Source organism: Pistacia vera, unplaced genomic scaffold (genome assembly GCF_008641045.1).
Source record: "Pistacia vera cultivar Batoury unplaced genomic scaffold, PisVer_v2 Contig586, whole genome shotgun sequence".
Lineage (NCBI taxonomy): Eukaryota > Viridiplantae > Streptophyta > Magnoliopsida > Sapindales > Anacardiaceae > Pistacia > Pistacia vera.
This window is the reverse complement of record NW_022196430.1, coordinates 121,915-149,793: the sequence shown is the minus strand read 5'-3', so window position 1 is coordinate 149,793 and position 27,879 is coordinate 121,915. Positions and strand designations below refer to the sequence as shown.

Below are 27,879 nucleotides of genomic sequence, written 5' to 3'. Positions count from 1 at the left end.
TTTAACAAACTTTTTATATATGGGGTTGTTTAGTTAAATTAGCAAACTTAGGGAGTTTTTTAGAAATTTTTAAATTTATAAAAAAACTAAAATATCAAACTTTTAAGGGCATTTTAGTATTTTCACTATTAACAAGCATAAATCACTAACCGCACATGGCGGAAGGTGCCTGTTTATTATTTTCAAACCTTTTAGGTACCAATTTATTATTACGATAAACTTTGGGTATACGCAAATCGTTCCGCTTTTTAAAATCAAAAGACTGTACTATACTACTAATACCCAGGGTAGCAGTCCAACTGGGTACTTTTAACTGGCTGTGACAAAACCAATCTCACCTCACCAACCCCACAACTGGCGTCAACTCAACGCAATCCCCACATCACAAGTCCTCAATCCCCACTTTCATAAACCCCTTTCTCCCTCTTGTCTTTTTGAAACACCTCGCTTTCACTCGGACGCTTTGACAAATACATGATGAGCCTCTCCTCGCTTAAGCTCAACTGCTCCTCCGCTCCCGTTACCGGCCCCAAGTGGGCCTCCCAGCCCAGGCCCGTTCTTCACCCCCACCGCTGTCCCAACGTCGTCGCATTTGAGCTACGGGCGGCCGCGTCGTCGTTGACCCTGACGGCCAACGAGTCAGCGAGTCGAATCGAGTCACTGAGTCAAGTTTCCGGCGTGTTGGGGTGCCAGTGGGGTGACGAAGGCAAAGGCAAACTTGTCGATATTTTAGCCCAACACTTCGACATCGTCGCTCGCTGCCAAGTAATTATTCTCCTTCTCTCTGAAATTGCCACAAGTTGTCCAAGTGTTTGTTGTAGAGAAGCACTTGAAAAGTGCTTTTCTAAAAGCGTTACTTTGCACGCTTCAAGTAGTGCTTTTTGAGAAATTTTTTTTAAGAGCCTCTACAGAAAGCTTTACTGCATATTTTTTATGGATAAAAAACATGTGAACTTTATATTGCTTTGCGTTCTCATGTATACTGGCAAGAGTGTGTTTTTGTTAATTTCGAACAAAAAATTGTTCCTTTTATTACCTGCCCTCTTAATAAGATTGGGAAGCTTTTTGAACATGCACTTGAATACATGCAACCTACTGTGAGGTGAGTGAAGCTAGTTTTGGTGTGGGTTTTTTAGCTGTTGGGCTGTTAGGGAAACTTTGAAAACCTTGGCGATTAATTGATAATATACTTCCGTTGTCAATTGCATGTTTTTTAGCATTTCACTGGGTGAGAAGTTATGTTTCCACTCTTCCTATAAAGATTTTGTTGTTTCTGGTTGCTGTAATTTTAAGCTTTCTGGGCTGCTGATATTTCTTATCACAGGGTGGAGCTAACGCTGGCCACACCATCTACAATTCAGAGGGAAAGAAGTTTGCTCTTCACCTTGTTCCTTCCGGTATTCTCAATGAGGAAACTATATGTGTTATTGGAAATGGAGTTGTGGTGCATCTTCCGGGTCTGTTCGAGGAAATTGATGGCCTGGAGGCTAATGGGGTCTCTTGCAAGGGAAGGATATTGGTATCCGATCGTGCTCATCTTCTCTTTGATTTTCACCAAGAAGTAGATGGACTTAGAGAAGGTGAGCTTGCTAAATCGTTTATTGGCACTACCAGGAGAGGAATAGGACCAGCTTACTCGAGCAAGGTGATTCGCAATGGTATTAGAGTAAGTGACCTGAGGCATATGGATACTTTCCCTCAGAAGCTTGATCTTTTATTATCAGATGCAGCTTCAAGATTCCCTGGTTTTAATTATAGACCGGACATGCTCAGGGATGAAGTTGAAAGATACAAGAGATTCGCAGAGAGGTTGGAGCCTTTCATTACTGATACCGTGCATTTCATGAATGAATCGATTGCAAAGAAGCGAAACATTCTTGTTGAAGGTGGTCAAGCAACTATGTTGGATATTGACTTTGGAACTTATCCCTTCGTAACTTCCTCTAGCCCATCAGCTGGTGGGATTTGCACGGGTCTTGGCATTGCTCCAAGAGCTGTTGGTGATCTAATTGGAGTTGTAAGTTGATGCTTCATTGATCTATTAATTTTGGTTTCTATTTCATTTTAAATAGGCAATGTTTCTGTTTTTTTTTTTTTTTTAAATGGGAATAAACTCAGCCCCACAATCTATAGATCAACGCTCGGGTTGGAATTGTTGCTTAAACCATATTTTTGCCTTTGCTCAATACCATCATCCTTCCTAAATTGTCAATTCTGTGAAACTTGGAGAGCGTTTGCACTTCATTAGATTATTGTTGTGAATGTCTTTAATATAAAAGCTGTTTGTATTAACTGTTGTTTGTTTGATTGCATGCTACTTTCTCTCAAATATGCAAGCTCTGTTGCTCTGGGAATATTTGGTGTTATATTTTTCTAAGGAGACATAAAACTAACTAATAGTTTTTAAATTAAATATTCATGTAGCCTGGGAAAATGAAAAGCATGTTCGATGTGTGGCCTTTTCAAGTTCCTCAATCTTCGCGGGTATTTTTTCCATGCAGGTTAAAGCGTACACTACAAGGGTTGGATCTGGTCCTTTCCCTACAGAAATCTTGGGTCAAGGAGGTGACCTCCTTAGGTTTGCTGGACAGGAGTTTGGCACAACTACCGGTCGTCCTCGACGTTGTGGTTGGCTTGATGTAGTTGCATTGAAGTATAGTTGTCAAATTAATGGCTTTTCTTCTCTGAATCTTACCAAGCTGGATGTTTTGTCGGAACTTCCTGAAATTCAGCTGGGAGTTGCCTATAAACAAGCTGATGGTACACCAGTTAAATCATTCCCTGCTGATCTTCTCTCGCTTGAGCAATTGAAGGCAAGTTTGATTCTTCCCAACTTCAAATTACACCCCCTTGCATTACATGTCTGAATTTCGATAAGCAAAATTAAGATGGCTTTATGAGTATTTCATGGGCAATTGTGGTTGAAACGGATTCGAAGCCTTCAAATAATAGATGCAACGTAAGAACAAAAGGTCATCTGCTGATTTTCCTTTCTTCTTATGAACTGCCTAAACAACAAAAAGACAGTTGATAGCTTAAGTATTTGCTCAGGATAAAGATATTTCCTATGATTTTTGACAGTGTGTTGCAAATGCAGATTCGATGACTCTTGAAGTTATTGGACTTGTTTTTAGAAACCATGTTGTAGTTGTTCTGTTCCTGTTGACTTTTAAGAGCCAAGACCTTGGAAAAAGTCATAGTAATTTATTTTCTTTTTCATTCAAAATGTGCAGGTCGAATATGAAGCTTTACCTGGATGGAAGTCTGATATTTCAAGTATCAGAAATTACTTGGACCTTCCAAAGGCTGCACGTCAGTACGTGGAGAGGATAGAGGAAATTGTTGGTGTGCCTGTTCACTACATTGGTGTTGGGCCCGGACGTGATGCTCTTATATACAAGTAACATGATAATTTACTCACATTGTTCCAGTAGATTTCCATTTGCGATGAGTTTACTTGAAGCTTTCAGTTTTGGAAGAAATTGTTCTCCATTACGAGAGATTATTTATGGGTTAGTAGTTAAATTTAGATGAATTTGATGTAACAATTGTATGCTCGAGGTTACAATGGATAATAATTTATAATTATGATTATTACATGAGGAAATTTTGTTGAGCCATAGGAAGAAATTTTGTTTAATGTGATTGCTTGGGGGAAATTTTTTTTTTTTTTCTCATTTTAAGCTTAACTATTCTAGTTCAGTAGTTATGGATGGTCAGATGTAGTATTAGAGCACAAGGAGTCATCGATGTACAGTTGAAGGTCGGTGAAAGTTTACAATCATTTTTTGAGCAGTTGAATTTTTTCTTAGATGATGTTTGATTCATGAGAATGAATTTCTGGTAAGGAAAGGGTTTTTTTCTTTTAATCTGATTGTGTATTTCGTTATTAAGTAAACTGATTAAATTAGTGATGGCAATGGGTCGGGTCGGGACCGGGTACCCCTCGGCCTAGGCCCAAGCCCGACCTCATGACACAGGTCTAAGCTCGGTCTGAGTCCGTTACGGGTATGATAGGCAAAGCCCAAGTCCGGCCTGACAGGGTTTTTTATAATCGCAGGCTTGGCCCAAGCCCACCTTTTTTAATAATGTTTATTTTAAAATATTAATAAATTTTAAATTTTTTTAATATTTTAAATTTTAGAAATAGTTTTTAAATATTAATTGAAGTTATTTTCGCAAATAATTTAAGCAATAATTGAGCAATTAAAACTCTATAATATTTGATTATACTAACTTTTCAACTGTGCATAATATGTTATGGTGAAATCCACTTTTATAAGTTGAACCAAACTCATCTAACTCATTTAAAGGTAATTTTAACATGTTAAACCTTCAATATGGGATGAAAATTGAGGTTAGGGTTTGGGAAAAATGGATATATATATATATATATATATAGGATAATATTGTAATTAAATATATAGTATAAGGGTAAATTAGTAAAATTAATATTAAAATTTTTGGGGACGGGCCGGGTCGGGCTAGGCCTAAAGATATACCAATACTCGACCCGTACCCGAGGTCGGGCCTTAAAATCAAGTCCAGGCCCAAGCCCAAGCCTGCCAACCTCAGGTAAAGCCAGTCCCTTTCGGGCCAGACCGGGCCGGGTACCCGAAAATATCGGGCCCATTACCATCTCTAGATTAAATGGGTATTTTTCTTCCAAAAAATGATAGAGTTACCGAAAGTTACACATCGAATTTGTGCACCGAATGATGTGGCAAAATCCTGATCGTTGATTAATATTAACTTATAATAAATCAACGGTTAGGATTTTACCATGCCATTCAATGCATAAATTTGGTGCACAATTTTTGGTAACGGTAGCATTACTATTTTTCTTCCTTTCTACCTCTAATTCTTAACCTAAATTTTATTGTCATTTTCTAACTTTTTCACATATATTTTTAATTATTTGAATTATAGATGATGAGCACCAAACAAAAACAAATATCCATATTTAGTGCTATATAAAATATCATATGTTTTCTTCAGTAAATATTACCTAAATTCAATTTTTGGGAGAATGACATTTTCCCACCCAAGGTTTGGCGAAACGACCTTTCCCATCCTTCAAGTTTCAAAATAACATTTTTCCACCATTCGGTAGGTTTTGTTATGTTTTTCGTTAACATTTTACAAAAAAGACAAAAATACCTTTAAATATTTGATTTTATAAATTTTTTATTATTTTTTAATTAGTTAAAAAGTCAAATATTAAAAAAAAAAAAAATAGTTAGCAATACCTAAAACAATAATACTATACTTACAAAAAAATCTTATAAATATTTCCATATAAAAGTGAGGTGGCAAAAAATGAATGGAAGAGTGAAACAAAAAGTCAAACTCATTAAATTCACTCTTTCATTCATTTTTTGTCACATCAATATACAAAAATCTTTGTAAAATTTCTTTGTAAGTGTAGTATTACTCTAAATAATATTAAATTGTTTAAAGTTAAACGACTTTAACATTTATTTATTTATAATATTAAACAATATTCCATCACTATTATTTAATAATGTACTAAATTTATAATGTTTTTCATTTTTACTAATTAACATAGAATATCAATATTCTTAATTAATTAAATAAACAAAAAAAAAAAAAAAATAGATATCTTTATACTTAAACTAATAAATAATTACATAAAGAATTTGACTTAACTAAATTTTAATTTATAATAAACTAATTAATAAATAAATTATTTAAGGGTGTTTTTATTTTTTCAGTAAAATATTAACAGAACCTGATGAAGGGTGAACAAATGTTATTTTAAAACTTGACGGGTGGGACAGTGTCATTTTGCCAAACCTTGGATGGAAAAATGTCGTTCTCCCTTAATTTTTCAAAAAACCAATTGGCTTATCTTCTGGATGACAACAAAAAAGCTGATTTTTTTTCAGTAAATCATATAACAACATATTTGATGAAATAAGAAGTGAAAATAAACAAATGTTTTACTACGTCATCTAATCAAATTCATTTTTCTCTGATACTAACCGTTGCATTAAAATCAAAATAGTTTATATATATATAAACGGATTCAATCTTTTTTTTATTTTTTTTTGTTTAGTAAGTTTTCAATGTACTGTACTCTGTCCAACAAGTTTTAAGCTACATTAGTTAAGTTTCCTATCCCACGTCGTGATAAAGATGGCAGTAAAGAAAATTATATATAAAGTAAAAATCTTTTTTTTTTTTTAAATATAAAATTCTTAAGTAAAATGGTTATAACTTATAAGTTATAATTTCCCTATTTACGAACACAACCCTCCAAAACCCCAAACTCTGACTAGCGTTCATCGTCTATACACATACAACAGAACGCAGCAATGGAGGGAAGGAAGACGAAGAACAGACAATCGCCTCTCTCTCCTGAACAATTCGTCTCTCTTATGTCCCCTTTAATTGATTTGGAAAAGGTCTTTCTTTCTCTTTCTTTTCATCTTCAACTCATCAAATCAAATTAATATAATCAAATTCACTTCATTGTTTTTTTTTTTTTTTTCTCATATATATGTATCACAGGAAGCTGAGATATCAGCCTCTATCACTTCTGGTGCCTCCAGAAATCTTGATACTGCCCAAAAGAAAGGCTCCACTATTCTTAATTTGAAATGTGTTGATGCTCAGGTTCTAATCGCCCTTTTCTTTATTTCTTATTTTCATTACCATACCATATCAATCCTTGTTTCTAATAATTTGATTCTGACAATAGACAGGACTCATGGGAAAAACTCTTCTCGAGTTTCAATCCACTAAAGCTGATGTTTTGCCTCCTCATAAGGTCTTCTTTTCTTCCTGTAACTTATAATAATATCTATGCAAATTTATTTTGTTTAGAAATTTATAATTAATTGTATTAACTTTTCATTTCTGCCTTTGTTCAAACGGTAGATTGATTCGACCACTTATTTATAATGCTCACTCCCTGGGAACTATTTATTTTACTTGTTCTGTCACAAGAGATATGCTTTCTTTATCTATTAAATACCGGGAAATAATTCTCACTAATGTTTCACTACATTATAATGAAAATTATCTTTTTTTTCTTTTTCTTTCAATTCGTGCTTATCCTTCTTGTGGGGATTTGTGATTTTTTGTTTACCTGGTTCAGTTTGGCACCCATGATGTAGTTGTGTTAAGACCAAATAAGGCTGATTTAGGATCTCCTGCCCTTGGACAAGGTGTAGTTTACCGGTTAAAGGTAATTCTGATTTTGAAACGAAATGATGGGTGCTTATGTTCTTTCTCATGGTTGTGATGGTGATTTGATGTTCAATATTGGACAGGACTCCTCAATCACTGTTGCTTTTGATGATGTCCCAGAAGAGGGTTTAAATAGTCCTCTACGTTTGGAGAAGGTGGCAAATGAGGTACACCATTTAAATTTCTTATCTTTCATCTCTTGCTTAAATGTTTTCAGTTTCTTCCTTTTCTCCAGGAGTCATTTTTTTAAAAAGAAATTTGTATATTTAGATGTATGAATAATAAGTTATTTTATCATTTTTACATTTATATTTTTATTTACCATATAAATTGTCTTCCATGAGCTACAAACTCTGTAAAAAGGGGTGATATTGAATTGCATTTCTTTGTCTATGGGGGATCATTTCAGTCATTAAGTTCTTAATATGTACTTACTAGAAAGATTACTCTGTGCAGGTGACATATCGTAGGATGAAGGATGCCTTAATTCAATTGAGTAAGGGTGTGCAGAAGGGACCTGCATCCGACTTAGTTCCTGTTTTATTTGGAGATAGGTTGCCAACATTGTCAAAGAAGGAAATTACCTTCAAACCATTTAACTCCAACCTTGATCACTCTCAGGTGTGCAAGTGATGCATTTAAAGTTTTTATGCTTTCTAGAAGATTTATTACTAGTACATATTTTAGTTAGTCATTTGTGAGGCTTCTTGCTTGCCTCTTTCAACAATAAAAATAAAATAAAATGGAAGCAGCTTTTAATTTTTTTTTTTTTTTATTTGTTCAAGAAAGATGCCATTTCAAAGGCACTATCATCGAAGAACGTTTTCTTGCTGCATGGACCTCCTGGAACTGGAAAGACCACAACTGTAGTGGAAATTATCTTACAAGAAGTGAAATGTGGATCGAAGATTCTTGCGTGTGCTGCTTCAAATATTGCTGTTGACAACATTGTTGAGCGGCTTGTTCCTCACAGGTTTTTTATACCTTTATATATCAAGAAATAATGTTCTCTGTGAAGACTTGGCTTTAACTATGGTAATTTTATGTTAAGACTTGGCCTTAAATATGGTAAAAAAAGGGTTATTGGTTAATTAATTGGTGGTTTAATATTTACTATAATACCAGTACCGCTCTATTTTTTTCCTTCAGCATGGCATATCATCTGTGACAAGTATGGAATGTTATATGTCTCATGATGAATAAAAGCTTTTTTAAAAAATGATTGAGAACCAAAAATGTTCTAGAAGATCTTTTTACAGAGTATTTCTAGTGTGCTATACTTTATTGGTTTTGAAGCCTGCATTATTCATACATGTAGTTGCTTAGATTTTCTTTGCTGCTTATCAAGAGGGGATTTTCAATGCTAGATCCCAAATGGTTGGAATAAAACTTTGTTTCGTATTTCAGTGGAATAGTAGATTAGTAGGCTTTGAGAAACATTCTTTGGTAACAATGATTTGCAGCACAATAAAGCCCCCAGGGGAAACCATTTTTTCTAAGCATTCTTAGATAGCTATCTACACCAAACTTGCTTAATCTTTTTCTCAATTGGACATGTAAGAAGTTTCTTTGCTATTAGAGTTGGAGATAACCCATTCAATTGTTAATCATTATCTACTGTCTTGACCAATTGTACTCAGACACAATGACTTGTTGCCGCTATATTTCCATTTGATATATTGGAGATTCGATTTCTTCTCTAACTTAATTTCATCAGTTCTTACCCCCCAAACAAGTTTTCAGTGTTAACTGTAACATTACCACTTCTTCATTTAGAGTAAAGTTGGTGAGACTGGGGCATCCTGCACGTTTACTACCTCAAGTGTTGGAGAGTGCATTGGATGCACAGGTACATATAAACCTTCAGTTTTTGAAGACGAAATTGATTGTCAAATTCTATATTCATGATTGTTTTAGGGAAGTTTTTAATTACCATACCTTTCACATGATTTGCATGTGTATGTATAACACGCTTTTCCATGTTACAAATTCATAGAACTTTACCCTTTGTCTTCTAATTGCAAAATATGGTACTGTGGGTCAAGAATCAAAATCAAACTTTATTACTTATTTTATGAAGTATTATATATTTAGGGATTTAGGGAAGTTACTCATTTAAGATGGATTTAGTGAAGTATTATATATTTAGGGATTTAGGGAAGTTACTTAGTTTTCCAAATATGAGTTTCTAATTTGAGTAGGGTTTTCTTTACTTATTTAAGTGGCTAGGTTTTTTATTACTATTATTATTTGATGTTTGACTTGGCCATTATGAATAGATCTTATGTTTTGTTTTTGAGTCACAAACATTGATTGCTTTTATACATGATGAAAAATTTGGACATTTCCTTTTATAAATCGGAGTTCTGTTTGTTTTTCTCCCTGTTCTAGTTGCTTTCTATCTCTCTCCTCTTTCTCTCCTTCTTTCTTTCTTTCCTGCTTACTGTCCAACGTCAATGGATGTGACATTTCTTTTTTTTTTAATCTGTGGTGTTAATGCCCCTCATAAACTCTGTTTTTCTGTAGGTTCTGCGAGGGGATAATAGTGCTTTGGCAAATGACATTCGGAAGGAAATGAAGGTATAAAACTAGACTTGATGTTGGAGCCACGGTTATCTATGTTTGTAAAATTCAAATAAAATGTTCTTTGTACTTTTTGTTGAACTTTTATGATTCACTGTGAGCTTTTATGAGGAAACTTTATACAATGAATCCATTATCCTTACAAGCTAATCCATTTTGGCTGTTCATGAAAAATCATCAGTAGGTATTTTAAAAGTTGCTTTGAGAGCAAGTGTAAAAAAGCATGCTTACTTGACAAAATGATTTTTTATTTATTTTATTTATTTTTTATATTACGATCTCTGAATGTCTCTTGCATTTGTCTAGACATTAAGTGGGAAGTTGTTGAAAGCCAAGGACAAAAACACAAGGCGAGAAATCCAGAAGGAGCTTCGGGCTCTTTCCAAAGAAGAGCGCAAAAGACAGCAGTTAGCTGTGACAGATGTGATTAAAAATGCAGATGTGGTGTTGACAACTTTGACCGGTGCATTTTCTCACAAGCTGGATAACACTTCATTTGACTTGGTGATTATTGATGAAGCTGCTCAGGCGCTTGAGATAGCATGCTGGATGGCTCTACTGAAGGTAATGGTTCTTATTTCAAGCATGCACACATATGCATTTAGCACAAAAAATATACATATGTAATTCCACTAAAAACTCAAAAATCTCAGAAATACATGATTTTAAATCTGAATTTAGTAAATTCAACTTTTATATTGTTGTAAAGATAAATTATCTCAAGTGGCTATTGTAATAAAGTTTGGACTTCAAAGATGGTTAATAATTGTTTGTTCTTCTAGAATGTATATCTTTCTTTAACATATATTGGTGAATTCAAGATTAATGAAACCTCAATGCCAAAAGTTAATGGCTCATTTAATTTAATTCAATCTGGCACATGATACTTGTTTCAGGGTTCAAGATGTATACTTGCAGGAGACCATCTTCAGCTTCCCCCAACCATTCAAAGTGTAGAAGCTGAGAACAAAGGTTTAGGGAGAACTCTCTTTGAACGCCTTGCAGACTTATATGGCGATGAAATTATGTCTATGCTCACTGTCCAATATCGCATGCATGAACTTATTATGCACTGGTCATCTAAAGAGCTTTACAACAGTAAGGTATGCCAATCTTGTCTGGATGTTGGGCCATGTGGTTAAATCATATGCAAGCAAATGGAATCAGATGCTTTTGATTTCGCGTATGATAATGTACAGTTATTTAATATTTATCATATGACAGATCAAAGCCNTAAAATGTTCTTTGTACTTTTTGTTGAACTTTTATGATTCACTGTGAGCTTTTATGAGGAAACTTTATACAATGAATCCATCATCCTTACAAGCTAATCCATTTTGGCTGTTCATGAAAAATCATCAGTAGGCATTTTAAAAGTTGCTTTGAGAGCAAGTGTAAAAAAGCATGCTTACTTGACAAAATGATTTTTTATTTATTTTATTTATTTTTTATATTACGATCTCTGAATGTCTCTTGCATTTGTCTAGACATTAAGTGGGAAGTTGTTGAAAGCCAAAGACAAAAACACAAGGCGAGAAATCCAGAAGGAGCTTCGGGCTCTTTCCAAAGAAGAGCGCAAAAGACAGCAGTTAGCTGTGACAGATGTGATTAAAAATGCAGATGTGGTGTTGACAACTTTGACTGGTGCATTTTCTCGCAAGCTGGATAACACTTCATTTGACTTGGTGATTATTGATGAAGCTGCTCAGGCGCTTGAGATAGCATGCTGGATGGCTCTACTGAAGGTAATGTTTCTTATTTCAAGCATGCACACATATGCATTTAGCCCAAAAAATATACATATGTAATTCCACTAAAGACTCAAAAATCTCAGAAATACATGATTTTAAATCTGAATTTAGTAAATTTAACTTGTAGATTGTTGTAAAGATAAATTATCTCAAGTGGCTATTGTAATAAAGTTTGGACTTCAAAGATGGTTAATAATTGTTTGTTCTTCTAGAATGTATATCTTACATATATTGGTGAATTCAAGATTAATGAAACCTCAATGCCAAAAGTTAATGGCTCATTTAATTTAATTCAATCTGGCACATGATACTTGTTTCAGGGTTCAAGATGTATACTTGCAGGAGACCATCTTCAGCTTCCCCCAACCATCCAAAGTGTAGAAGCTGAGAACAAAGGTTTAGGGAGAACTCTCTTTGAACGCCTTGCAGACTTATATGGCGATGAAATTATGTCTATGCTCACTGTCCAGTATCGCATGCATGAACTTATTATGAACTGGTCATCTAAAGAGCTTTACAACAGTAAGGTATGTCAATCTTGTCTGGATGTTGGGCCATGTGGTTAAATCATATGCAAGCAAATGGAAATCAGATGCTTTTGATTTTGCACATGATGATGTACAGTTATTTAATATTTATCATATGACAGATCAAAGCCCATCCTTGTGTTGCTGCACATATGCTTTATGATCTTGAAGATGTGGAGAGGTCATCATCAACAGAGCCAACCCTTCTTCTCATAGACATAGCTGGGTATGCTGTTTATTATTGGAATTTTCTTTAATAATCTGTGGTTGTCAGAGTTGTTTCTGGGATGTTTGAACCCACATGGATAAAATCACTTAATTTTTTCATATTTTGTAGTCACAAGATATATGTATCAGCCAGGTGCTTTTGTATCTCTGAAATGACTCCTCTTTGTTAAAATGTTAACAAAACTCGCTTTGTTTATTTTGATAAGTTCCTGATAATTTAGTAAATGAAACAAGGGTCAAGTTAAATTTTTATCAAAGCAAAGACACGTGTTAAAAAAGAAACAGAAGCAAGCATAGCAAAGACAAAAAAATCCTATTGGTAAGTTAATTCATGAAATTTGAAAATAGTAAATAAAAAGAGTAACTAGTTATCAGATATGAAAACATTTTGTTTGAACCTAATGATAATGAAAGCTAAAAAAAAAAAAAAAAAAAAATTGATCAACATTTTGGACTTTGTGGTTTGAGTATTTTAAGAATTTTAGTCTATCATTGATTTTTTTCCTAAAAGATTTCATTATCTGAAAGACTTCTTTATTGTAAGATGAAATATGTAAGTGGTTTGTACTGAACTGCTTCAGTTGTGACATGGAAGAAAAAAAGGATGAAGAAGATAGCACACTGAATGAAGGCGAAGCTGAGGTTGCTATGGCCCATGCAAAGAGACTTGTACAAAGTGGAGTCCAGGCTTCTGATATTGGAATTATTACGCCTTATGCTGCACAGGTAATTTTTTTCTTTTTTAATATTTTTATGCATTCATCCCAAATTGACATTGAATACAGTGAGCGATTCACAATATTCACCACAGAAATAATAACGTGCCCTTCATTTAGATGCACAAACTCTCATTCTATTTTCCCTTACATATTTTTAACTATTGCTGCAGGTTGTCTTACTGAAGATGTTGAAAAGCAATGATGATAAACTAAAGGGTCTGGAAATCTCCACTGTTGATGGTTTCCAAGGTAGGGAGAAGGAGGCTATTATTATTTCAATGGTTCGATCAAATTCAAAGAAAGAGGTAATTTAAGCCACTGCGGTACTATCGTTGTCTCCTTAGATTTTAGATAATATTAAATCTCAACCAACATCTTTTTTATGGAACTAAAAATAGTTGAGCTCACAGCTCTTCTAAAACTTTTCAGGTAGGGTTTTTGAGTGATCGCAGGAGGATGAATGTGGCTGTCACGCGAGCAAGAAGACAGTGTTGTCTTGTCTGTGACACTGATACAGTGAATAGTAATGGATTCTTAAAGCGATTAGTTGAGTATTTTGAGGAGCATGGGGAATATCTTAGTGGCTCAGAGTATCTCAATGTATAATTTGCATAGCATGGAAGAAGGCTTGTTGTTTCTCTGAGAGCTTTCTGAATCTGTTGACTGTAGGGTATGATTCATAGGACTTTAAACTACTAAAATTTTGATCAGAGAAAAATTCATTTATTCTGGAACTGAATTTATTTGCTGTTATTTATCTGCAGAGTTCTGTAAAATAGGTTGGTTTGACATGTCCTGTTCATCTCTATCATGCGTCGAGTTATTACTCATTTAATAAACAATATGTTTGCCGATTTTAGTTGATCATTTTTTATCTGGAATGTTGATATGTAACAGGTCCCTTCACTTTTCCTACTGTATATTTACTGCATACACCCTGCCTATTGTGCTCACAAGAAGTAAGAAGTCTGCAAGTGGTGGAAAAAAGGATGACCAACCATAACAACCATCATTGTTCTGAGAATTGTATAAAGCATCATGGGAAATTCTTTAGTAGAAAAGTTTTGCATTTTTATCACTAATGCATGTGGTAGATATTTTGTGGGTATGCTTATATTTGCAAGCGACTAATTTCTCCATTCTTTTTCCTCCATAGAATCATTGTTATTGTATTTGAGTAGACATCAGACTTCAACTTTAGAGTGTGATCTTGACTTAAAAGGTACAATCCTTTCTATTTATTCACTTTACTGTTTGTTTGCTGTCTTCACATTATTCAAGTGAATCCGACATGCAGAATTTTCCTGAATTTACTTTTCTTCTGACTATATTGAATGGTAAATGTGGGAAGTCTGCATAAAAGATATGTTAAGTCTTGTAAAATACTTACTATCAGATGTCCTCACTGCCCCCAAGGGGAGCAAATTTCCAGAAACATGCACAAGGGTTATGTAGTGAAAAACAAAATACGCTTGATCAGAACATCACCCACTGACAGAAAATAAGTTCATTACTATAACTGCAACAACGAACTTCCCTTTTTCTCATCTTTGTCACCATACGTTATACTACTAGCTACTACAGCAACTCTCCCTCTCTCCCTAATGGTCAAGTAAATAAGTTTTTCCTATGTTTCTCTTGTACTAATAAGATAGAAATATAACAGTCATATCAAACCTGCAGTAGATCTGGAACAAACTAAGCTATAGCCTGGTTTTAGTGATGCGGGAATGTATTTCTATTAGGATATTAGTGCAGCTAGCTCCAACTTCAAAATTTAGCTATCTTTCAGAAGTTCCAAATGGAAGTAGGCAGAGTAACCTCCTCTTGAATATCATAAACTTGGAAGCAACTGGCTTCTGCTCCTTGATGTTCCGTGATACCGTGCATTTCGATCAGTGCATCCCAATTGAAACTCTTGTCAGCAAAGGCCGCAAGTTCACCATAGTCTTTTGTTTCTGGTGGTGCAGAACTTCCTGGGCCATCGGTTGTTTCTGCTGGACTATCATCTTTCAGTATGCCTAGCTGCTGAAGAAACTCATTTAGATCAATCTGCTGCTTCTCTTCATGATGTCCCAGCATCTTCTCAGATGAAATTTCCACCTCTTTTTCCTTAAAAGAAGGATCTTCAACGTGGGATTCATCACCTATAATCGGAACCTCAGCATTTGACACGCAGGAAGAGATCGAACTAGCAGAAGAGTTTTGACTTAGAACCCCAATTTTCTTAAGTTCTTGCAGCCTTTGGTGAATAACATGAACACTAGGCTGAGCATTTATGTTAAGCAAGCCACAAGAAGGAAACATGGAAATGAAGTTCTTGGAAGGTATCCATTTGAACTTGTGTGATTTGTTTGGAGAACTAATAGAGTTAGGATGAAGATGGGGAAGGTTGAGATAAGCATCAGGTCCATATAATCTCCTAGCAGCCTCATCATAAGCCATAGCAGCTTCTTCAGCAGTAGCAAAAGAACCCAACCAGAGTCGAGTTCTTTTCTTCGGCTCTCTGATCTCTGCAACCCATTTGCCCCAAGTTCTTTGCCTAACACCTCTGTACTGGCAAGAGGCATTAAGAGGGCCACCTTTGCCTCTAGTGGGGCCTTTCTTCCATGGCTTGAGTGGGGATTTCCTGGAATTATCCATGGGAGTTTTGGGAGTGAAAGTGAAGCAAAAGAAAGAGTGAGTGAGTGAGTGAGAATGGAGTATTGAGTAAGAAAGGCGCGGAATATGTAGGGAGCGAGAGTGCAGTTTGATTTAAATGTTGTCACGTTTAGGAATAGCTTTTGAATCCCCATGAGACCGTTAGTCAGATAATTTTCAAATATATAAGTTCTTTTTTTAATTAATTTAAGTTTATATGGCATAAGCCATGTGGCAATCCTGCATGCCATCATCCATGATACATGCATGAATGGTTTGGTGCATAAACATCTTTATAAATAAAAATAGTTATAAATTCATCACAATTTTTTTCCAAAATTTCTAGCAATTCATTAACAGATAGCAACATTCTCTAAACTATAAAAAGAAAAAAGAAAAGATGACCGAAATTTACTCTTATTATAGTGCAACTTTTGAAACATGGTTTAACGTTAGAATTATAAAGGAAGGAAAAGGGTTTGATGGATTAAGTTTACAAACAAATCCGACTTTATCATAAAAAAGGGTAGCAAATAACAAATGTAGTCATAGTCCTACTCCTTAGTGACATTGAACAGTGTTAACTGTGGCCTCATAAGATTAGATTCATTTCTGAAAATTCCAATAACAGAAGGGTTTAGTTTTATCTTATGTTGAGACAGTCTTCTGCAGAGTCAATAGTGCAAAAGCAGCTCACGGGACCCAAAAACAATGCGAGTTAAAGAGTGAAGAATGTGAGTACCACAATCACAAAAAACCAAAATAATGGTCAATGTAGTAGCTTCATGAATATGTCACCTCTTCAGTTTCATGCCTTTGTACTTCTTCTCAAATATGCTCTTCAACAGGAACCCAACACAATTTTGTCTACTTTTTCTTCTAATCTATTTAACCCCATAACAAAAATAAAATTATAGGTTGAATTGGCCCATTGGACAAGACATGTGTGAGAAGTAATGGAATATTTGGAGTTGAAGTGATTGAATTGAAGTGTCTTCATTGGATTCTGTAAAATGAGATGAATATTGAATTGAACAGAGCACCTCAACATTTTAGATATTCACGAGCTGAATTTCACATGATGTACTGCCATTTTCAACCTGATTCCCGGGATTTACCTTCATCTTTATCTCATGCAATGCCACCCTCTCTCTCTCTCTCACCTCAAGCATGTTCCAAATCAAATCTACCTACTGCTTGTAGAATTTCTGCAAATGCTTTTGTACCTCCTACTTCTTCATATATATTTTCTAGAGGTTCCAACTGAGTCCGTTATACTAATTAATCCTTCAACCTACCCTAAAAATTTAAATAAAAACTATGGCATTTAATTCCTTGACTGAAATGCATTGTAGAATGATTTTACCATGAATACACTGATTCTAGATGATGTATTTATTTCAACTATTGGACTTCAAAATGATAATAACATTCAATTTTAATATACAAGAATCCTGCCCATCTTATTAAGAAAGAGCAATGTTTATATTCATATGTAGTTATGGTTTGTTCCATACTACTTCAACTTAACCCACAACTTTAATTAAGGGAGGAAATTTCAACTAATTAAGCTGCTTCTGTTTCCTTACTTTCATTTTTAACCATAAAAAAATATCATTTCTTTATTTTATTTCCTACCAAATAGTTGGCTCTTATGTTATGCTTTAGAAAAAGGTTAATATCAATTAGCTGACATGTTCTAACATATATACAAAAGGGACGATATTTTGTTAATTATAATTAAGCTTACGGAAAATTATTAAAAATAAAATTACATAAAATTAAAAATTAAAAACCCAATAAATTCATAAAATTAAAAATAAAAGAAAAACCCCTAAAAATAGCACCAATAGGCCAGCTATTAGGCCACGCTTGACCATCTGACCCAGTCTTGTGTTGATCTGGCCACGTAGCTTGGTCACATATGCTAGCGACGTTGGCCCATGTCTTTGGTTTCTATATATTTTATTGTTTTCTTTTTCAAAATTTACTATTTATTTTGTGATTTTAATTTTATTATTTAATACAAGTTTATTTTTAGCTATAAATAACAACAATATTATTAATTTGTTAAAAAGTTGCTGGTATTATTAATTATGTAGAAGAACTTGTTAGATTAAAAAAGTTTGTGGTATGAAGTATTTACCAAATAAATAGAGTTTAATATCCAAAATTTTGAATCATACATTTTTCTCATAATATTTGGTGCATTGGAAACAAAGATATCTTAGAAGGATTTTTGCAAAATATCTCATAATGTTAAATAGTATCCTATTGAAGAACAATGAGTTTCTCCACAGCATTAGCAACCTTCTAATCCTTGCAATTTAACACTAACTCCAAACTATATTTCACAATCACAATCACCACCACACTTAGTGATTCAAACAAGGACAACCCATAGTTACAACATTCTATATTCAAAGAAACCATGCCTGAACTCATTAATCAAGCAGCAATAGCACACCAGTTTTTAAGAAAAATGCCTGCGTGCTATGTAGCACTGATGTTGATTACAGTTATAAACACTATTATTCTACAACCTAAGAAACAATGTACAGTCATGATGAGCCAAGTCAATATAGATGGCTAATCTTTACTTTTGCACTTGCATAAGAAGCACAAGAAATATAATGCTTGTGGCTTGCAATAGCTTAAGACTGGAAAATAAATGTAAGCCAATTATTTATCAACTTCACTAAGGTTTTCATAACCAATAAATATAATCAGAAACAAAGAGACAGTCAAGACATGTCTTTACAAGCTTCCATCCTCTTAGGACGCGTCATGTCATCTACAAAAAATGGTTATCAAGAAGTAAAACTTTGCTACAAGCCTACAACTACAATATCACATCAGTTTTATATTAACATAATCCTTTACTTTTAGAAGCAAGATAAATACCTGGTCCCCTATGAAATGAGATTTGAGATGTGGACAAAAATAATTTTATGTATTTACATGAGAAAACCAACCAGAATGACAACACCTTATTTGGCCCTTGGGCTTCCTTTGCACATATTTCTCCATTTATCTTTCAGGTCAATTGTTGTACGACCCATCAGAAACACGGAACTACCAAATTCCAAAATCTTCTTCCATGGGATATTTCTGTCATTGACACTAGTAAATTTCTGCACCCCCATCTGCAACAATATTAGCAATGGTTAAACATGTAATAATACCCAACAAAACATAAGTGATGATAAAGGAGAAGAGCAATGCTGCATCTCAATGAAACTGCAGATTTCCAGGTTGGAAACCATAAAGTGAAAAACCAAATTTATAATCTTAAGTCTAACAGACTCTGACTGATCGTCATGCCTACATTTCATATTCATCACACCAGCATAATGTATTTATTTTTCCCTGGTAGGCCTTTGTTTCTTCTTTCGAATTACCACTAGTTTGTAGACTACCATTAAAAAAACAATTCCTTTTTTATGTGGTCATCAAGCACATAGCAATAACATATATATTCTGAAATTTGAATGCAAAAAACATTGGATTTTGAATTCTTCACTTTCAAAAGAAAGATCTTTTGTAAAATATGATTATATGAGATGCAAAAGAAAGAAAATCTAAAGATACATTGTTTTTTAGGCTACATATTGATATAAGTAATAGATACCATACCTTAAGCATCTCTTCTTCTTTAGCTGTCCATGGTACTTTCTTTCGTCTCAACTGAACATTGGCTGGGGATGTACTGGAATTAGAAAAAACATTTAATACCAGTTATTAATAATTGTGCTATGAAGATGCAAATCACTACACTACTTTCCAGATAACAAGCACGTATGTGCATCAGTAAGAGAAGCCATCACTCATACAAGCCATTTTGTACCATTTACACAATGTTTTTTAAGAGAATCAAATTTAAAGTCAGACAAAGTCTACAACTGGAAATGGCATGAAAAGGTACACCGGCACCATGGATGATGAGAAACTTAACTGCCTTTCTCGCCTACGGAATCGTATGCAGTAATTAGAAAATTCGTTTTCCGATTCAGAGGTATGATCTCCATCAATATTAAGAGCAAAAACAGGTTTCTCCTGTAAAATATTATTCGCTTGCTGGAAATCTTCCTTCGGAATTCCTCCTTCAGCTTCTCTCTCATCCACAGAGGTATCATCAGCACTTATAGAGGTTAGATCATCACTGTTGGAACTATGGTTAGCCGGTGCTTGAATCTGTTGTCCTTCAAGCACTCTTAAAAATGGGCACTCTTTAACTAAATTTTCTTTCCCTGCCTTCTCTCCATTAGGAACACAAACTGTTTCACTAATTGCATTTGCTGCTTCTTCTCTACAAGGTAAATTGCCAATAGATAATGATGCAGAAGGCTCTGATTGTTGCCTATTACCGATACTTTCCTGACATAGACGATCACTGACATCATGTACATCTTGAACATCTTGTTTCACTTGATTATGTTCTTGCCCTCCCAAATGACCATTTTCACAAATTTCCACATCTCCATTATGTGTTGAATGACTGTGCACTTTCCTGGGTAATCTCTTAGCAAGTTTCTCCGGATGCTGCACCAATTCCATACACATAAACACAGCCAGCTCTTTCCTTGCCAAGGAGGTTTTTTTCTTAGCTTCCAGATACTCAGAAATTGCTGTCGAATATGCACAAAAAGGGCAGTAGAACTTTCCCTTTTTATCAAAATTTGCAGGAGAACCCAAGCAATTCTCATGAACCACCAATGGACAACTAGTGGTGCTACAAACTAACAACTGACCATCTTTATTACACTTCACACAAAGGTTATGTTCCATCCTGTCGGTTGCTTCCAGGGAGTCATTATCTAATGAGCATTGAGCAATCAAGAAATGATTGTTCTTCTTGGCAACATCAATCATCTCATTGTGATATTCAACATTATCACTTGACATTTCATCTTCACCAATCTGACCTTTGGATTCATCTGCAGAATCCATCCGCTGTGCTCTCAATGAAGATGCATCAGTTGATGTTCTGGTCTTGATAATAAACTTGTGCCCCGCCACATTTTCAGCAGCCAAGTCATTTGACTCATCTCTGATGCTCTTAGAAGGTAATAAACTTGTGTTACGAGAATTATTTCCTGCTGGTTCATTCCCATTTTCACAGGTTGGAGGAATCAAATTTGCATTTTTTGCCATTGTTTGGGCATCAGTGCCAGTCCCATCAACCCTCCATGTCCTTTCATTATGATCAACATTATCAATGCAAGTTCCACCATTCTCATTTACATGCATCAGTCCACTACTTTCCATCAAGGAGGCAGCCAATGGACTAATACCACCAAGAATTGCATCTTTCAACTGTTTGTAAACAACAATAGAAAGCACAATCAAAAACAGCTAAACAGGATTAATAAACTTATTATCCCTTCCCCAGAAAAAAGAAAAGCAACAGACAAATAATTCTCTTTACCTGTCCTAAAGCACATTTAGGGATCGAAGTTCTCTTATGCATAATAAAGGGATGAACATCCCATTTCAATAGCTCTGGTCCAGCCCTTTGCCGATCCAATGCCGATGACTAACAAACAAGAATTTTACACTATATATTAGGAAAAAAAATATACCATAAAATTTTGCCAACGAAATGATAGATATTTTTATTATTTAATTTCTTTAACGCACACAACCTGATTATTTAAAAATCACGGATGAAATTGAAGTATATCACCTTCTGAAGTATGTGTTGAAGAACATCTTCACAGCTTTCCGATAAAGAAAATCCAACTTTTTCCACCATTTCAGAAAGACCATCATTGGCATGTCCATTACTAGCACCAAACAAATCCTCCAAACATCTCAAAGCAACCATTTCCCTCATATTTTTTGCTAACTCCTCAGGCAAGTCCGGCACCATTTCAACCAAATCTGAAATAATAACAAACCAAATCACTTCCTAAAGTTCAATATAAACAACAAGAACAAACCCTCGTATCCATCTTTAAGCAAATATTCAGTCTACACATCTGTACCATGTATAATGGACGTCTCTACTTGCTTGAAGCCGGCTAAATACTCAATTATCCAAAGCCATGGGAGCCTCGAATCAGCCGAAGAAAACTCAGCCAGAGTACCCATTTTTATTAAAGATCTCAAAACTCCCAAATTTTTCTATCCCATTTAATAGCTCCAGCTGATTATCTAGGGCTCAGTTTAACCTAATTTCACAACACAGAACAATAGTAAGGGTTTGCCACTTGCAAATTCACAAATTAAATAATAACAATCAGTCCCAAATCAAATGTGATTAGGGTTTATATCCGAAAGCAAATTGTAACATTTATATAGAAAATTTAAAAACTTTTTCCACGTCCAAAGGTAAATTCGAAATTTATTTCATCTTCTGAAATCTTAAGCGAAGCGAAAACAAGAGATTTGATGATAAAGTTTGTACCTTGAAACTTGAAAAACGGAAGAATCGCGGGCACTGTTAGGGGCGTGTACTTTTACGATGTCGTTTACGTCCAAATTTCTTGTTCGAAAAAGGTTTTTTTTTTTTTTGAAAAAAAGTTTTCCCCTTACTTTTCGGCCCATTTAGGCTAACCCATAGTTATTTAATTTTTCTTAGCAAATACACGCAAGATCCTAAAGAGTGTAATAGAGAATCTATTCAAGGACATTTAAGACATTTCATCAATAAATATGATCAAATAATTTTTTTCTTGATATATTAGTGAACCCCTTGCTCATTAGATCTCAAACCTCTAACTTGAAAAACTAAATCCCTAAATCCCAACCAGCTAATATGTAGAGTCGCAACCATGGAGGAGTTGTGACCCACGACCACGGTGGTCCTGCGCCTTGGCAAAAGTTGTGTGTTTGGTTGTGTCGTCTGATTTCATCGTTTTTGAATTATCGGAATTTGGTGAAAAAACCTTAAAAAAATATTATTTTTCAATTCCACACCTTAACATATGTTAAGTAATTTTCCCTTTAAATTTTTTTGATTAAGTTTGGTTATATTACCAATACTTTAACTGAGCGTTTAGTTCGGGGTAAAAGATAACACTAGTAATTTATCTTTTAATCCGACAATTATCATGTTTGGGTGTCAAATAATGAAAGATTCTGATAATCGACCAATACTAATAATGATTACTGTAGATAATATAGGGAGTAATTCGATTACCGTTTGAAAGGGTGTTATTTTTTATTATCAGTGTGATCCACTGTTCATACCAATTTTACACTTAATTAGTAAACATTTTGGACAGAAATGCCCTCATATGTGTACTAAATATAACCTCATATATTAATTTTTTTAGACAGAAATACCTTCAATATTTACATTTATAATACCCAAAATACCCCCAGTCACCCAAGACGATTGTCGCCCGATGGTGGTGGCCACCACTCGTTGTGGGAACAACGCATGATTAGCCAGATATGGCCATTTCGGGCTAGATCGAAGGTCGAAAATGGCAAGATGGTCGTGGATCTGGTCGAAAAATCTGGTCGTTTCCGACAAATGTAATGCTTTCTCTCTCTAGCTAGTATACTCGTAAAATAAACAATAAAACTCATATAAATAGGAAAATCTATACATGTAAATGAGTATACAAGAGTTAGGCCCATTTCTTCCGTTATACACAAAACTATACATTAAGAAATAAAAGTGCTCAAAATAAACTTGACAATGGTTGTCAGACCCTTCCGCTCATGACGTTCCTTCCGACCGCATCTTATCTCCTACCTGCAAAAACATTGAAAACAACGGGGTGAGTGCTAATTGCTTAGTAAGTAAACCCTCTAAGCTACTCCTCTCTCTCCGTTGTTCAAATTCTGAATTTCTTTCCTTACAAACATTTCTCTCTGCTTCTCTGTTCTTTTCTATTCTTTCTCTATTCTTTCTGTATTCTAGTTTCTCACTTACTGACATGTAAGCACCACTAGAGAAACTAATTTTGAATAATATAAATGACATGATGCATGTGCATAAATGCATTCAAGAATGCATTTTCTTTTCTGTTTTTTGTTGCTCTTCTTTGTTTCTTTTATGTGTTCTATGCTTTCTTTCTATATTCTATTCTTCTTTCTTTCTTTCTTTCCATTCTTTCTGTTCTTTCTTTCTTTCTATTCTTTCTATTCTTTCTATTCTTTCTGTTCTTTCTTTCTTTCTATTCTTTCTTTCTATTCTTTTTTTGTCGATCGGACTCGGTTGAGGCATGGATTCGGAACCCTGGCCATGTGAGTGGGTACAGTCCTCTACAAGTATTCTTTCTATTCTATAGCCGCTTGTTGGAAGCGACATGCATGTAGGTATATTCTGTTGGTATAGTTCTCATCCATATGCATTTCTAACGAACTATACACCTTCTTCTTTCTGATTCTGAGGCCACTCACTGAAGGCAGCGTGCATGTAGGGCTATTCTCTTCTGTCACTTATGGGTTCCCCATCGCAACAACCTGTTCTTTTCTTCTTTTAAAGCATTCTTTAATGACTTTTCTTTCTTTCTCTTTATTCTTTAAGTTCTCATACATATGTATATGTATGCATGTAGATGGCTCATGCTTGTTATTCTTTACATATGCAACTGTTTAAATGCAAGAATGTCATGTAGCATAAAAATAAGTCATTCTCTACCATCTACAAGCTCATATCAAGATCACAAGTGAATAAACTCATGCATACACTTCTCTTCGACATTTCATCAAACATATTGCATGCACACTCACACTCTAATTTGGCTACACTTCTACTTCTTTCTCAAGCCACCAATATTCGGAGTAAAACTCCCTTAAATCAATACTAAACTTGGCCAGGAAAATACACTCCATAAAGTCTACTCAAACTCTTTCTAAATTCAACCAAACTTCCATCAATCACCATACAACAAATTCCTCTTCTCATGGCTGATGTCTATTCATCAATAAACATCAATCTCATCAACAATTCTCAAAATCATAAGCACATACATACATGGAAAAATTTTCTACTAAATTGAGTTCAAATCATAACTTGGGTTGAATTTACTTACCTTGAAGTGAGCAACTCAACACTCTAGTCTTCTCTTAACACAACTTTCTTTCTCTTACACCCTATTAACAACAACCATAAGAATTCACCACTTAACAAAAATTAAAACTCATATCTGAGTGCAAGAGTCTTACCGCGAGGCTTAGGATTGAAAATCTACCCAACTTAGACCAAAATCTATGAATTTCCTTTGAAAATTGATTGAAGGAACTTGAGAGAATTTGGGTTGAGAGTGGCGTGAAAGGCAAAGAAGAATAGCTAGGGTTTCATCTTAATCTCTTAATATAACAAAAAATTACTCATAGCTTCCCATTTTATCCTTACACTTTTCGTGAAATTCCATCTATGCCTTTTAGTCAATTACCAAAAAGTCTTCATTTCATTGCATTCTCCATGATATTCTATCTCTTTTCACTCCCCACACTTTCAACTAATTATGGGTGGAATGACCATTTTGCCCTTAAACAAGAGTTTCCCCAAAATCACTAAAATTTCCAGGGAGTTCTTCACCCGGGCGAAGCTGCCTGTTTTTGCCACGAGTTTGGGCAGAATGTACAATGTCGCGGCGACAAACTTCCTTTGCCGCGGCAAAGTCTGCAAAATTTTTCTTCAACAAATTTTCATACATTCAGCTTGAAATAAAGGCATAAAGACTTTAAGACATGAATAAAATTCCATACCTCACTGTGGGTGTTACAATTAAATCCATGGCTATAAATGGCCACAAATCTGGCCATTAACAGCTAAAATAGATTTGGCCAAATTGATGGCCACAAATTTGGCCGTTAGTGGCCAGAATGGATTTGACCATTTCCGGCTAGATCGGCGCACGACCGGCCAGATTCGGTCGGTCGTGCGCCATTCTGGTGATTGTTGGTGGCCGACAATCTTCTTGGATAGTTGGATGTATTTTGTTAAATTTTAAACTTTTGTTGTTGGGGTGTTTTAGTAAATTCTCAAATGTAAGAGGTTAAAATTAATGCTCTAAATAATAATAATAATATTAAAAAGGAAGGGCAATTCAGCAAAAATCCCTCCGATGATATTTTATTCCTCCCAACCAAACATATTAATTATTTATACTTACCAACCTAACCAAACATATTAAGATAACATTCTCCTATTAATCTTCAAGGTAATCTATCTCAGTGGAAATCTTATCTTTTTAGTAATAAAAAAATTCCCTAAATCAAACGCTATGTAAGGGAAATTTGAGAAACCACCATGTGTTTCGCGTATTAGTAGTGAATATCATTTCAATAGATTTCTTGTGAAACTTGAAAAGCGAGTAAAGTTGTTATTATTATTTTTAAGGAAGGGCATTTCTAAGTTTTCACCCTAGAGTTTCTTTTTTCCCTTTTCCCCCTTCTTCTCTCATTCTTTTTCTACTTTCACTTCCTTTTCTTTCTCTTCCTTATTTCTTTTCACTTTCTCCCCCCTCTTCGTCCTCCTTTCTTATAATCGATAAACACCTCAAGAGGCTCCCTTGAGGATAGATTAGGCCTCTAACAATTGCGTAGAGATCATATCTAGCTTCTATTGGTAATGGTAGCATGAGGGTTGACATTGAAAGGCCGAATTTAGCCTCACCTAGATCGCGAGGTTGGATCTCATTTCTCGACACTAGTCAAGGCCAAATCCAACCTTTACGTTGCCGCAAAGGGCCACATCCAACCTTTATGTTGCCGCAAAGGGCCACATCCAACCTTGGGCATTTGTCAAAAGGCCTTATTTTGCCCTTAATGGCATCATAATATTACATGATCCAACATCATATCTTTTTTATCTTTTTGATTGGTATCCAAACTGAGAACGAGTTTTTGGAGTTAGTTACCCTTTGCGGGATCGCAACCCTTTGTCCTGGCCATTGTAACACGTGTGTCGCTTAGGGCATCAAGGGCATGATGACTTGACGTCATCCTCACCTTCCTCCGGCTTATCACTACCAATCTACGTGATACTTCCAAGCCTTTTCACGGCTACCACGAGGCCACCAAGGCCTTTGGCAAATGTCGTTGGAGACATCAATGTCAACGACAAAAGGCTGTTTGAAATCTTTGTGGTTAGGATAACCAAGGGCAAAAATGTCATTTTGCTATTGAATTTTTCATCAATAGGGATTGACAGAGTGGGGGCTATAGATCTTATTTACAAAACTAGGGGTGGCTACGTCTATAGGTGAAACGCATGGAGGTTTACTAAATTTTTTCTAAGTCTATGTTTAAATTTACTAAAACATATTTAAAATGAAGTTTCGAAATTTTATAAGTAATATTTAAAATTAACATTGGTGATAATCATAAAATGTGCTAAATTTTTAATTATATGATAAATTGAAGTAGATATATAACATTTATGTTGTTCATACTATTTGTTTGTCTTTTTGCTGTGAAAAAAAAAATAGTAGCAATATATCATAATGTTATGGATTGGATACATAATTTTCCTATTTTAACAATTCTTAAGATATTAAAGATATTGTTGTTTCATTTTTGAAAAATTAGATTTTTTTTCTTTCTTTCATCATTCTAAACCAAATTAAAAATTTGAAAAGCCTATTGCATCTTATATAGATGATAATGTTCAACTACCCATAAATGTAATCACATAAATACAGTAGGTGTACAGGTCCACCATGAAAATGAAAAAAAAAAAATCATAAGATTATTTATGTCGATAAATTCCACCTAACATCTCACACATTCTTTATGTCGGTTTTTGAATAGAGTTGGAAGAAAGACAACTCACACATAAGCCATTGTTCATGCTATATTTTTAACCTATTACTTCTTATGCTGAATTATATTCCAAGGACAACCATGTGCCTTAAAGCATAAATTAAATTATCTAATATACTCTTATTTCATAATAAATATTTCTCTTTTATAAGGTTACTATAGTAAATCAACAAATCCCTTAGTCACAATTCAATTTATTAGAGTTTCTATGTTCTTATCATAAAGTAAATTCCAAATTTTTTAATATGGAATATTTTAAAATTTTTACCATGTTAAAACTATACATTTGTAATTTTATTTAAAATTTTTATATTATTATGTACTATCATTTATATAAATTATATTGTTATAAATCTAGTTTTCAATATTAAATTATTATAATTTATATTATATAAGTATAAGATTAATTTTGCAACTGTACTATTATCTTAACATCAATGCCCAATATAAATTTCCTCATAATATTAATATATGAGACCCCTATTT

At 34.4% G+C, this 27,879-nt stretch overlaps 4 protein-coding genes across 5 annotated transcripts; 2 read left to right on the top strand and 2 right to left on the bottom strand.

Annotated features, from left to right (window-relative positions):
• The first annotated feature begins 420 nt into the window (after nt 1-420).
• Nucleotides 421-3,602, top strand: LOC116109639 (adenylosuccinate synthetase 2, chloroplastic). The gene is made up of 4 exons (XM_031395862.1): nt 421-765; nt 1,325-2,017; nt 2,502-2,813; nt 3,234-3,602. The coding sequence occupies exons 1-4, from the start codon at nt 475-477 to the stop codon at nt 3,402-3,404; spliced, it is 1,467 nt and encodes a 488-aa protein (XP_031251722.1). The 5' UTR covers nt 421-474; the 3' UTR covers nt 3,405-3,602.
• Nucleotides 3,603-6,278: 2,676 nt separating this feature from the next.
• Nucleotides 6,279-14,405, top strand: LOC116109635 (DNA-binding protein SMUBP-2). The gene is made up of 16 exons (XM_031395859.1): nt 6,279-6,428; nt 6,535-6,639; nt 6,725-6,793; nt 7,124-7,213; nt 7,299-7,382; nt 7,672-7,836; nt 8,001-8,188; nt 8,992-9,064; nt 9,742-9,795; nt 11,286-11,543; nt 11,870-12,076; nt 12,199-12,302; nt 12,886-13,030; nt 13,194-13,328; nt 13,453-13,693; nt 13,921-14,405. Exons 1-15 carry the CDS (start codon nt 6,339-6,341, stop codon nt 13,627-13,629), a joined length of 1,944 nt encoding a protein of 647 aa, XP_031251719.1. The 5' UTR covers nt 6,279-6,338; the 3' UTR covers nt 13,630-13,693; nt 13,921-14,405.
• A 112-nt stretch (nt 14,406-14,517) lies between these two features.
• LOC116109634 (dehydration-responsive element-binding protein 2F) lies at nt 14,518-15,755 on the bottom strand. The gene has a single exon (XM_031395858.1). The coding sequence runs from the start codon at nt 15,664-15,666 to the stop codon at nt 14,812-14,814; it is 855 nt and encodes a 284-aa protein (XP_031251718.1). The 5' UTR covers nt 15,667-15,755; the 3' UTR covers nt 14,518-14,811.
• A 2,600-nt stretch (nt 15,756-18,355) lies between these two features.
• LOC116109648 lies at nt 18,356-22,211 on the bottom strand. 2 transcript variants are annotated; one of them, XM_031395875.1, is made up of 7 exons: nt 22,073-22,211; nt 21,651-21,836; nt 21,350-21,546; nt 21,092-21,199; nt 19,619-20,979; nt 19,300-19,372; nt 18,356-18,809 (listed from the first exon to the last, which is right to left on the bottom strand). In XM_031395875.1, exons 2-7 carry the CDS (start codon nt 21,754-21,756, stop codon nt 18,654-18,656), a joined length of 2,001 nt encoding a protein of 666 aa, XP_031251735.1. In that variant the 5' UTR covers nt 21,757-21,836; nt 22,073-22,211; the 3' UTR covers nt 18,356-18,653. The 2 variants fall into 2 exon arrangements, with proteins under 2 accessions (XP_031251735.1, XP_031251736.1); XM_031395876.1 differs by lacking the exon at nt 22,073-22,211 and having other exon boundaries at nt 21,651-22,033.
• Between the last annotated feature and the right edge of the window lie 5,668 nt (nt 22,212-27,879).

Bases quoted from the DNA above. Each gene is read 5' to 3' on its own strand.
- LOC116109634 (XM_031395858.1), bottom strand. From the start codon at position 15,666: ATGGATAATTCCAGGAAATCCCCACTCAAGCCATGGAAGAAAGGCCCC.
- LOC116109648 (XM_031395875.1), bottom strand. From the start codon at position 21,756: ATGGGTACTCTGGCTGAGTTTTCTTCGGCTGATTCGAGGCTCCCATGG. The intron at 21,547-21,650 runs GTACAGATGTGT...TTATTATTTCAG, and splicing joins AGAGACGTCCATTATACATG to ATTTGGTTGAAATGGTGCCG. The intron at 19,373-19,618 runs GTTAAGTTTCTC...TTCTAATTCCAG, and splicing joins TTCCGTAGGCGAGAAAGGCA to TACATCCCCAGCCAATGTTC.
- LOC116109639 (XM_031395862.1), top strand. From the start codon at position 475: ATGATGAGCCTCTCCTCGCTTAAGCTCAACTGCTCCTCCGCTCCCGTT. The intron at 766-1,324 runs GTAATTATTCTC...TTCTTATCACAG, and splicing joins ACATCGTCGCTCGCTGCCAA to GGTGGAGCTAACGCTGGCCA. The intron at 2,018-2,501 runs GTAAGTTGATGC...TTTTCCATGCAG, and splicing joins TTGGTGATCTAATTGGAGTT to GTTAAAGCGTACACTACAAG.
- LOC116109635 (XM_031395859.1), top strand. From the start codon at position 6,339: ATGGAGGGAAGGAAGACGAAGAACAGACAATCGCCTCTCTCTCCTGAA. The intron at 7,837-8,000 runs GTGTGCAAGTGA...TATTTGTTCAAG, and splicing joins CCAACCTTGATCACTCTCAG to AAAGATGCCATTTCAAAGGC. The intron at 8,189-8,991 runs GTTTTTTATACC...TTCTTCATTTAG, and splicing joins GAGCGGCTTGTTCCTCACAG to AGTAAAGTTGGTGAGACTGG.